The 12,175-nt window shown below is 43.3% G+C and overlaps 1 protein-coding gene across 1 annotated transcript in view; it reads left to right on the forward strand.

Annotated features, from left to right (window-relative positions):
* The window catches only part of SLC44A4 (solute carrier family 44 member 4), a 60,699-nt gene extending 48,994 nt beyond the window's left edge, over positions 1 to 11,705 (forward strand). Inside the window, exons 16-21 of the mRNA XM_081316414.1 lie at positions 2,502 to 2,596; positions 3,766 to 3,869; positions 5,621 to 5,694; positions 5,793 to 5,958; positions 8,243 to 8,327; positions 10,069 to 11,705. Coding sequence (XP_081172540.1) covers positions 2,502 to 2,596; positions 3,766 to 3,869; positions 5,621 to 5,694; positions 5,793 to 5,958; positions 8,243 to 8,327; positions 10,069 to 10,175 — 631 coding nt within the window. The 3' untranslated portion in view covers positions 10,176 to 11,705. The remainder of the gene's footprint in view (positions 1 to 2,501; positions 2,597 to 3,765; positions 3,870 to 5,620; positions 5,695 to 5,792; positions 5,959 to 8,242; positions 8,328 to 10,068) is intronic.
* The last annotated feature ends 470 nt before the right edge of the window (positions 11,706 to 12,175 follow it).

Consider the following 12,175-nt stretch of genomic DNA (forward strand, 5'->3'; position numbering starts at 1 on the left):
CTCACCACTGCACCACCTTCCTGTCTGAAGCAGGGATGCTTCCAAGCCAGACTGCGATGTTGTATGACAGGATGCTCTCGATTGTCCCTCTGTAGAAAGTGGTCAGAACAGGGGAAGGAAGATGAGCTTTTCTCATGCGACGCAGAAAGTGCAGGTGCTGCTGTGGCCGCTTCACCAGTTTCTCACGGTTGAGCGACCAAGCCAGCCTACTCGTTAGCTGCACACCCAGGAATTTGATCCCTTTATCTTCATGAGAACTAGGGAGAAATTTTTCTGAGATGCCTTCACACATTACAATTCTGGTCCAGGCTCAGATTTCTCTTCCTGTTCCTCAAGGTTATTCCTTCTTCCCTTTACAAATATCAAGCACAAGTATTGGCCTGCATTTAAGCAGTGGGAAAACAAGCTGAGCTATTACCAATTTCTGGGCCATCTTTTGTTTTAAACTGGAAGATGCCAACTCAGGCACCACTGATCTTATATCATTCCCCATCGTAAATCTTCCAACAAGATTTTAAACATTACCTATATTTGGTGCCATTAGCCCAAGGTCATATTCAAAAGTGGCAAGATATTGTTTTATCCTATGCAAGAATGCCAATAATTCATTAAAGATTAGGTATTATTTTATTTTAACTTGGGCATAGTACAGATATATAGAAAAATTAGAATAGAATAGAATAGAATAGAATAGAATAGAATAGAATAGAATAGAATAGAACAGAACAGAATAAGAATAGAATAGAATAGAATAGAATAGAATAGAATAGAATAGAATAGAATAGAATAGAATAGAATAGAATAGAATAGAATAGAATAGAACAGGGCTTTTCAACCTTTTCACCCATTGCACCACTTTTAGGATATGGCAACATCCGAGTACCACCAGTCACCTAGCAAGGTGTCAAAAACTTGACCAAAAAAAAGGAAAAAAGTGATGAAGTACAGGTAGTCCTCGACTTACAACATTTCGCTTAGTGACTGTTTGAAGTTACAATGGCACTGAAAAAAAGTGCCCCCTAAGCCACAGCCGAGTAAGACACCTGCCTGCCCACCCGGCGGCGCTCTTCTTCCTGTCTGAGGTTTTCATTGTTGTGAGCATTTCTGTTGAGGATTGGCAGCCAGGGTGTGTGGGTGGGTGTTTGGTTTTATCCCCCCCCCCCCATCTGCTGGGTGGTTGCAGCAGGTTTTGGTCACTTGACATGACCCTGGGACACTACGACCATCATAAATATGAATCAGTTGCCAAGCATCTGAATGTAAATCACAAGACCCTGGACATGCTGCAACATTCCAGCTGATTGGCACTTCTTCTGGGCTCAGCATAAGTGGCAGGATCAGCGCCGAGCTCCAGCTGGAGCTAAGTGCTGATCCTGGCACTTCCGCTGATCGCTGACAGTCCTGAAGCTCCAGCCATCTCTCACTTAGGCTAGTGCAGTGCTGCCATCAGTTCAGCTCATTCCCTTCCCCGGGTACCACTTTTCTAGGATGGTCGCATACCACTTGCCAGGTGCCAATGTACCACAGGTGGTACCCGTACCACTGGTTGAAAAGCCCTAGAATATAATATTCTTTATTGGCCAGGTGTGATTGGTCACACAAGGAATTTGTCTCTGGTACATAAGCTCTCAGTGTACATACAAGCAACAAGTGATAAATCATGATCATAATCATACAATACAATCATCATAAATCATAAGATACAACACTCAATGTTGTGATTAGGACTAATAGGAACTGGAATCCAATACTATCTGGAGGATTCTGAGTTCATATCATAAGGATAAAGACATATACATAGTCTTTGACTTATAAACAAAATTGGCACCAGAATTTCCATTTCTAAGCCAGGCAGTTGTTAAAGTGAGTTGCCCCTGATTCTGTGACCTTTTTGGCCATAATTATTAAGTGAATCCCTGCAATTGTTAAGTAAATTGTGCGGTCATTAAGCAAATCCAGCTTCCCCCATTGATTCTGCTTGTCGAAAGCCAGCAGGGGGAAGCTTGCTAATGGTGATCACATGATCCCAGGATGCTGAAACCAGGGTAAACACTTGCCTCTTGCCAAGAGCCCAAATTTTGATCAGATGACCTGGGAATACTAGGACTGTCATAAGTGCAAGCACCGGTTATAAATCAATAAATCTGGTTGAAAGTCGAGGACTACCTATATGTGAATACTTCTGTCTCTGTTTTTGTTTTCTCAAACGTGTCATTTTCTGCCTTCTTATGGAACGTTTAAATGCAATCTCTTCTGCTTTAGAGCCCGTTTGGTCTAGTGGTTAAGGCATCAAGCTAGAAAGCAGGAGAACTTGAGTTCAAATCCCGCCTTAACCATGAAAGCCAACTGGATAACCTTGAGTCTTTAAGCCCAACCCACCTCACAGGGTGGTTGTTGTTGTGGGGGAAACAGGAGGAAGAAGGAGCATTAGGTGTGTTTGCCACATAATAAAGATGGGATATGATAAATCAAATAAATTATAATAAATCATTTATCCACAGATACCACATAGGGTCGTTAGCGTTCGGCTCTCTTATCCTCACCATCGTTCAACTGATACGCATGATACTAGAATATCTGGACCACAAGCTGAAAGGCAAGTGATAAACTGGCTTGATTTGATGACAAATTAGCCATTATGGGCAAATAACCAGTTGGGTCTAAGATTGCTGGATATGACTAGTGTGAACCATCTTTCAAAGTCGGGAGGGGTTTGGGAGATGGAATTCAACTGCTGGTGACAGAAATATGTTCTCCAGTTTATTGAAGCCAAAACAGGTGCAGAATTGCTTGCATGCAGCATGAGGACCAGTATATCTGCACCTTGTTTAACATGTAGACATATTGTGACTTACTGGGCCACTTTAAGCCTAGATTTTGCACCAACCCTGCAGATTTTCAAGTGATTTACTTCCTACCAAATACTTTGGAACATAAGCCTCAACAAAAGAGCAGCAATTGCACTTAGACTTATATACTGTCCCATAGTGCTTTACAGCACTCTCTTAGCCAGACTGTCAAGGTTCCGACTAATGAAACAGTTCAAAGAATCTTCAGACATTGTTTATTGTAAAAAGTCTATATAATGAGAATAACATGTCAGCACAGCATGAATGGGATGCCAAAATATGAATTCTCCTCCCCTGAACACATCGTATCAAAAACAATTCCCTCCCTTAATTTATGTCATAAATCACATTCTCCAATTAGTTTAACATGCAAAGTTTCCCTTCCGTTTCTTTAGTGTGCCATTCCTTATCTAATTTAAACAACCGGGGTAGCATTCTCCCCCCCCCCCAGCTTCATTTAATTCAAAGCAAAACAGTTTAAAGGAAAAGGCTGCCTCTTATATTGTCAGAGCAAAAACATCCAACGTTTGCAGCGTTGACACAGATATGTCAAACTAGTGACGTCACATGACGTCGCGCAACATATTGGCATTGTTTTGCCATTGCCAGCAATGGGGTGGACGTGGCTTTCATGTGATGCGTCCGGCCTGCGGGCCAGCAGTTTCACACCCCTGCTCTAAGCGGTTTACAATGTCAGCATATTGCCCCTCCAACAATCTGGGTCCTCATTTTACCGACCTCAGAAGAATGGAAGGCTGAGTCAACCTTGAGCCTGCCAGGATTGAACCCCAGACTGTGGGCAGAATTAGTGCGCAATACTGCACTTTAACAGTTCAGTCCACATTCTGACAGTTGAACAGGATTATTAACCATAGCTATGTCAGCCTTATTTCTAACACTGCTTTGATATTTGCAGAGGCCGAAAATCCAGTTGCCAACTTTTTAATGTGCTGTCTGAAATGTTGCTTCTGGTGTTTGGAGAAGTTCATCAAGTTCCTCAACCGAAATGCTTATATTATGGTAAGCTATGATTGCTAATATTAAATTCCACTGGGTCTGTCAACCATTCTGCACCCACCAGTGGTATTTTTAAAAAAAATAAATATGTTATTTTTGGTGGCTATGGACTGCAGGGTTGAACAATGATATAATCATCGTGCAAGTGTAGGGCTTGGGGGAAATTAAACCTCCCTGATGTTCTAGTACTCTTGTTTTATTCATTTCCCATTTAAATTTAGGGGAAAATTCAAAATTTGGTAACCAAATTTGCAATTTTGTAGGTACTGTATGTCAGAAGGGGGTTGGAAATGGCACATGTCATGAATAAAACAATTCAGGTTTCTTAAAATATGGTATGCACTACCAAATTCTGAAGGGACGTGGTGGCTCAGTGGGTTAGGACGCTGAGCTTATCGATCAGAAGGTCGGCAGTCTGGCGGGTCGAATCCCGAGTGCCGCGTAACAGAGTGAGCGCCTGTTACTCGTCCCAGCTTCTGCCAACCTAGCAGTTCGAAAGCACGTAAAAATGCAAGTAGAAAAATAGGGACCACTACGGTGGGAAGGTAACAGCGTTCTTTGCGCCTTTGGCATCTAGTCATGCCGGCCACATGACCACGGAGACGTCCTCGGACAAGCACTGGCTCTTCGGCTTTGAAACGGAGATGAGCACCGGCCCCTAGAGTCCGAAACGACTAGCACGCATGTGGGGGGGAACCTTTACCTTTACCAAATTCTGCATTCTACAGCCCCATTGTCAGTCACTGTCAGCCAGGTGAGAAAAGAGAGAAACAGATAAATTTGAGGTGTCAGTTTAAACGGAGAGGAGCTCTAGGACCCTCTCAACCTGTATCAAAAACAGGGGAGAAATCTGGTGGTTTCAGAAGGCAAAGAGAGAAGTCTTATAGCTCCCTCAAAAATGTAACGTATCCTTTGTCTTTGGAAGTCCTCACAAAAAATGGAAGGACACTTCGATTCCCACAATGGATAAACGGCTGCAAAAGATGGTGGAAGTTAGCAGAGATGGCTAAACTGACTGCTTTGACTAAAGAAAAAAAAACACAATTAGTTTTACTTCTACTTGGAAACCGCTTCTGGACTTTGTGCTTGAGGCGGGGAAAAAAAACCTGCAACCTTGATTTGGGGTTTCACCGATTGGCTAGGTTTGCTGTTACAGAAATGATTAGTTTACATGACTATATAAAAGTGGTGGGACATGGTGGCTCAGTGGGTTAGGACGCTGAGCTTGTCGATCAGAAGGTTGGCAGTTTGGCGGGTCGAATCCCGAGTGCCGCGTAACAGAGTGAGCGCCTGTTACTCGTCCCAGCTTCTGCCAAACTAGCAGTTCAAAAGCACGTAAAAATGCAAGTAGAAAAATAGGGACCACTACGGTGGGAAGGTAACAGCGTTCCGTGCGCCTTTGGCGTCTAGTCATGCCGGCCACATGACCACGGAGACGTCCTCGGACAAGCGCTGGCTCTTCAGCTTTGAAACGGAGATGAGCACCGGCCCCTAGAGTCGGAAACGACTAGCACGCATGTGCGGGGGAACCTTTACATTTACCTTTTTATATAAAAGTAAAAAAAACCCTGAGGTTTGATGCTATTATCTTATTCTGCTGCACCGAAGGGAGTTGGAAGTCAGTTTTTCTTTCTTCTTTTCACTTTGCCCTACCCTTTTCCTTTCCCTTCTCCCTCTCTCCCTTTCCCACTATTTTCTTTTGTGTTTTATATCATAAACTATTTTTTTTTTAAAGAAATCCTCCTTCGTTTCAGATTGCCATTTATGGAAAGAACTTTTGTGTGTCGGCCAAAAACGCCTTCAATCTCCTGATGAGGAATGTTGTCAGGTAACCGAGGTGGGGACGGCGGAGGCCCTCAGACAAAATGGCCAAGGAAGGGGAGGAATCGTCCCTCTCTCTCATCTTTTCTCTTCTTCTCAACGCAGAGTCGTAGTCCTGGATAAAGTCACAGACCTGCTGCTGTTCTTTGGGAAGCTCTTGGTGGTGGGAGGAATCGGCGTCCTGTCCTTTTTCTTCTTCACGGGACGAATCCCCATAGAGGACTCCCGGTTCAAATCCCCAGTCGTCAACTACTACTGGCTGCCCATTCTGGTATGTCATGGGGTTAGACACAAAAATAGACACAAACTGAAATCCACTCTGTTTGAGTTACAAATAGAAAAGAAGTTTATTAGACTTCACAACAAAGTCTAAAAAGTAACGGTTTGCAAATTCCAAAATCACATATTATTATACATCCTATCGCGACGCCCAGGGCTTTTTTTCTCATAGAACGCTCAGAATGGAGTTCCGGCACCTTTTTTAGATGGAGCCTTGTAGGGTAGGCAAGGTGGGTTGTATGACATGTGTGAGTTCCGGCACCTTTTTCTTTTACAAAAAAACCACTGGCGACGCCCCATTCCCTCCCCCATGGCCCCATTGGCTTAGGCTTTGGAGGCTACAATCTATCAGAAGCGCCTAAGCAGAATACATTATCTCTGCCCCTGTTTGCTTACATTATACTAATAAGATCCCTCCCCTACTATCCTGTTTATGTACATGCTTATCAATTCTAGAGGAGAGATGTCTCCCATCTTCTACACCTGCCAGGGGTACCAGGCACCAGAAGGTACTTAAAAACAATTCCTAGATGGTGACTCACATTTGGGCCCCATAGTAATTCCTGTTCTCCGCCTCCCTCCACTTGAGGCTTGTATTTTTCCCCATCTACTCAAAGCATCTACTCAGGCAATTGATTATAAAATGATTATTATAAAATATAAAGTATGATTACATGATAATACTAAAAGCATATATATTTTTATTTTTAAATTTCCTCGCTACTTCCAGTTATTTTCCACAATGGTGGCTGTTGGGCGGGCACTTACACGGCTTCTTTCTACTTCCCTGAAACCTTCTTAAAACAATATAATAATAATAATGACAATAACAACAACAAAAACGATGATGATGATGATGATGGAAGGGACCTTGGAGGTCATCTAGTCCAACCCTCCGCTCAGGCAGGAAACCCTATACCAGGGGTAGGCAACCTTGGCTCTTTTATGACTCGTGGACTTCAACATGGCTGGCTCAGGAATTCTGGGAGTTGAAGTCCACGAGTCATAAAAGAGCCAAGGTTGCCTAGCCCTGCCCTATACCATTTCTGACAAATGCCTGTCCAGTCTCTTCTTTAAAACTTCCAGGGTTGGAGCATCCACTGTTTCTGGAGGCAGGTTGTTCCACTGGTTAATTGTTCTGTCAGGAAATTTCTGTCAGAAAATTTTGCATGGGAAAGATCCAAAATTGGGATCTGAGGGCTAAAGGTCCAGGTAGTCCTTGACTTATGACCATAATAGAGCCTGGAATTATGGTCATAAACCATTGCAATCGTAAATTGAGGCATCCTGGGACTCAATACGTTTTTTTGCGGCAGTTGTTAGGTGAATCCTATGGGCATTAAGCGAATGCCGCAGTTAAGCAAATCCATTTTACCCCATGACCCTTTTTTTTTGCTGGAAACGAGAAATAAATGCCAGAAACTGGCAAAAAAATAATAATTAAAAATCGCAGTCATGTGACTGTGGGACACTGCAAATGGCTGTAAAGTTGAGCTGAATGCCAAGCACCCAAAATGGGATCACGTGACTACAGGTTGTGTGTGTGTGTGTGTGTGTGTGTGTGTGTGTCCATTGCAACTTGGTAAAAGAGTCATAAGTAGGTTTTTTGGGGGGGGGTTGTCATTAAGCACCCGGTCGTAAGTCGAGGACCACTTGTACATTAAAAGGTTCTGCAGACTCCTAGCCCCAAATGAGTTGGCTGGCATAAAATTGCATGGAATAGGTGGGGAAAAATGTTGCTTAGGGCGGTCAAGTGTGTGTGTCTGTGTGTGGGGGAGAATCAGAGAGACTTTAGCACAGTGGTGGAAAACGTCATTGGGGTCCTTGGTGCTCTCTGAGGTTGCTTGTTTTCTTGCAGACGTTTCATTACCCAAACTAAGTAAGGACTTCATTACCCAAACTAAGGACTGATGATGTTACCTAGTTTGGGTAATGAAGTGTCTGCAAGAAAACAAGCAAGCTCAGAGAGCACCAAGGACCCCTCATGTCAACACTGAGTTACAAATATTCTCCTTTATTAGTAAAATTTCATCAGTAAACTACTGACCTAGACTGTAGGCAATTGAACCACTTCCTGAGTTCTTCAGACTAGAAGACCGTCAAGGTCCCTTCCAACTCCGTTATTCTGAATATAAATTGTGAGCCATCAATTGGCATCGTTAAGAACAGAGTTGATAGGAATATTGTAAAGGGAATAACATCCTAGTGTTCTAAAACTGAAATCTCACCATCCTCCAGTTCTTTCTCATTTTTCCCCTCTCTTTGTTTTGTTTCAGACTGTGGTTGTAGGTTCCTACCTCATCGCCCAAGGATTCTTCAGTGTCTACAATATGTGTGTTGACACGTTGTTTCTCTGTTTCTGTGAGTATTCCCTTTCACATCTCATTTGCCTAGAGCAGGGGTAGGCAACCTTGGCTCTTTTATGACTCGTGGACTTCAACTCCCAAAATTCCTGAGCCAGCATAGTTGGCTCAGGAATTCTGGGAGTTGAAGTCCGCGAGTCATAAAAGAGCCAAGGTTGCCTACCCCTGCCCTAGAGCAATGTTTCTTAAACTCTGGTCCAAGGAAACGGGGTGGGGGGTGGGGGTTCCTTAAGATTTTCTCTGGGGTCTATGAGATCAAAATTATTTGCCAGCCTTAATACAATATTCAAATCCCATCAAACAATTGTGAGAAGTGGTAGGGGTAGCAAATGCATTCATTTTAATTTTTAATACAGTAAATATCAATACATATAACCCATACAAGGAGGGCTGGCAGCTCAGTGGCTTAAAAGACACTGGAGAAGAACTATACTCTGACGCTTCAAGCCCTACCACTGCATGACGGAGTGAGTTCCCGTTACTTGCCTCAATTCCTGCTAACGAGCAGTTGGAAAGCATGTGCAGTAAATGCAAGTAGATAAATAGGTACCATTTCGCTAGGAAGCTAACAGCTTTCCGTGTTATGCCATGCGTTTTGCACTGTTGCATGATGTCATGCCGGCCACGTGACTGTGGAAACATCTTCGGAAAGTGCTGGCTCAAGGACTTAAAGAAATAGAGATGAGCATTGCCTCCTAAATTCAGCTACAACTAAAGATAAAGGTAAAGGTTCCCCCGCACATGCGTGCTAGTCGTTTCCAACTCTAGGGGCCGGTGCTCATCTCCGTTTCAAAGTCGAAGAGCCAGCGCTTGTCCGAGGACGTCTCCGTGGTCATGTGGCCGGCATGACTAGACACCAAAGGCGCACGGAACGCTGTTACCTTCCCACCGGAATGGTCCCTATTTTTCTACTTGCATTTTTTTTACGTGCTTTCGAACTGCTAGGTTGGCAGAAGCTGGGACGAGTAACAGGCGCTCACTCTGTTACGCGGCACTCGGGATTCGACCCGCCAAACTGCCGACCTTCTGATCGACAAGCTCAGCATCCTAACCCACTGAGCCACCGCGTCCCTTATCAGCTACAACTAGCAGTGTTAAAATCTCACAGGGACTCCTTTACCTTTTTATAACCCATACAAACAAAAGCTCTCTGGAGAGTCATCCATAATTTTGAAAAATGGGAAGTTCTGAGAGAAAAAAAGTTTAAGAAACACTGCCCTAGAGAGTGCACCGGTCTGGGAAAACCCCTCCAGATAGGTTGTGGCTGCTTCAGTTTGGATTTTAGTCCAAATATATCTGGTGCTGTGGTTAAAGGTAGTGTATTTGGAGGAGGGAGTCTTGAGTTCTAATTCTACCTTGGGTATCAAACCCAGTTATATGTCCTTGAGTTAGTCACAGTCCCTAGGAAGACATTCCTGGCAAATTAACCAGTGGAATGGCTTGCCTTCAGAAGTTGTGGGTGCTCCATCACTGGGGGTTTTCAAAAAGATATTTGTCTGAAATGGTATAGGAGCTCTTGCTCGAGCAGGGGGGGTTGGACTAGAAGACCTCCAAGGTCCCTTCCAACTCCGTTATTCTATGTACTTCAATGAAAATGTTGCCAAGAAAATTGCAAGGAGTTGTCCATGAAATCAGCAAGAATCAAAGACCCGAACGGTATCTGGTGGGTCTCAAGTTGGAAAAGAAATGTATATCATACAGGCCAACCTGGTATAAATATCTTCTCTTTCTCCCCATAGTGGAAGACCTGGAGCGAAATGATGGTTCCCAGGAGAAGCCGTATTACATGTCCAAGTCTCTTATGAAGATCCTGAACAAGAAAAACAAGAAGGCCAAGGACAAATAGAAAAACCTGTGTCTGAAGGAAACTCATCACTTTATTGGTCCCCATCATTTCTTCCTCATTTCTTTTCATCCTGCATCAGAGACAACTTAATATACTTCCCTTCCCATGTTATGGACTTCCACAAGATGACTTGAAACTTTTTTTTTTTGGCCATATTGCCATTTTCAGAAAACAACCACCCACGTAGCTGTTTATTGCGCAGAATGTCTATTTATGAATAATTGATCTACTTAATTTCTCTCCAGTGCCACGCACTCTTTGGAAACATTGCTTTGATCTCTGTCTTCCCAGACCCTTTCTGCTTCAGAGTAGGTCACTTCGCTTCCTTGGTTTGGGACCATTCATCATGGCTGTTTTGCACTCCTACTGGTCAGTTGTCTTTCCGATGGTCAAAATCAGGGCTCTTTTCTTAGTCTTTGGTTGTCCACTTGCTCCATTTGTAAAATACAACCTTCTTTTTAGCTACATTCTGCGCCAAATCAGGTAGTGGCGAATCACAACAAAGCTCCTTCTAAAACATCTACAGAAGCACCTTTTCTCCTGTTGCCGTCCCTGTGTGGAACAATCTTGAGAAACATCCTGCTTCCCTGGCACACTGAGTGGATACCCTCTGGAAAAGTGTCTTGGACCAGGTCTCCAGATGTTCTGCAGATGTTTTGAATGTGAACTTCCGAGCTGAGTTGGAGTCCAATTCATTTTGACTACTCAGCCCATCCTACTTCAGCTTTGGTGACTTCTTCAGTAAATGGCTGGCCTTTCCAATCTCCTTGGAGCATTGTCTAAAGGACTGTTCCTACCCTGTCTCGCTGATTTATATTTTTACCCTTGATTATTTTTAGATGATTAAGCCCTGTGTGTTGTTTAATTCCTGTTTCTGACTCCTTACCCGGCCAAAGATTTTTCCCCCCTGAAACTGATAAAATTATTCCAACGTGCCATCTTTATATTTCAGATCAAATTGTTCCTTTTTCCCGGTTGAGCCAGTTCTCTCTCTGAATGTCTTACTGGTTGAATTGTTCAATATTGCACTAGCCAAACACCAAATGAAAAATGGGTTTGGGTATACTGAATGTTGGCCATCTTATTTCCTAAGTGCCTTTGTGGATAAACTCCATTTCACTTTCTGATATTACAATGCCAACGTTTGGCCTGAGTTTATGATTTGCAAATTGCCTTAATTCAGACCAACTTCCGGTCACCTCTATTTTTGCTTTGTTTGCCTTTTACCTTCCTACAATCTCTGCACTGGTTTTTCTCTTCCCCGCCCCCGGAGTATCCCTTGCTATTAAAAAAATAATCATAAAAACAATATTGTGGCCAGATGCAAAACACAGCCACTGCTCTTCAGATCAATTTTTATCTTATGCAAGGGTGCTGCTGCAGCAATTTTCTGTACATAGCTTTTTCTCTTATGTATAAAAATGAAAAGCTTGTTTTATACAAAGAATACATGTATATTAAATATGATTTTTAAATACGAGTGATTGCCGTCTTCCTTCTCTGTGCAGGCTCTCTCAGTTTGCTAATAAAGAGTTTACCTGGCTCCAGTAATCCCACTCTTTATCACAGGCCCTGGTTCCTGTTATGAGTCAGCTGGGTAATTTTGGGCCATTCTGTCTCAGCCCAATTCACCTCAGAAGATTGTTACTGAGGGGGAACATAGGAAGAGGAAGGAGTGTTTTGTGTGTCTGCTACCTTGAGTCTGTAACAATAATAAAGGCGATATACGAATAAATTAATAAATAAGGAATAAAGGAATCAGGGAAGCTGGATGCCAAGAGCTGGAGCAAGGAAAAGAGCACAGGGGGTGATAGACCACTGGCTCTTGGAACTACAAGTCCAAATATCTTCAAGTTGCCAAGCTTGAAAAGCATTACTGTAATCGGTCAAGCTAGGGGTAGGTAACCTTGGCTCTTTTATGACTGGTGAACTTCAACTCCCAGAATTCCTGAGTCAGCCATGCTGAGGGCAAAGGGAGAGGTTTCCAAGCTGTGCCATGC

The sequence above is a fragment of the Vipera berus genome, assembly GCF_964194415.1.
Source record: "Vipera berus genome assembly, chromosome: 2".
Taxonomy (NCBI): domain Eukaryota; kingdom Metazoa; phylum Chordata; class Lepidosauria; order Squamata; family Viperidae; genus Vipera; species Vipera berus.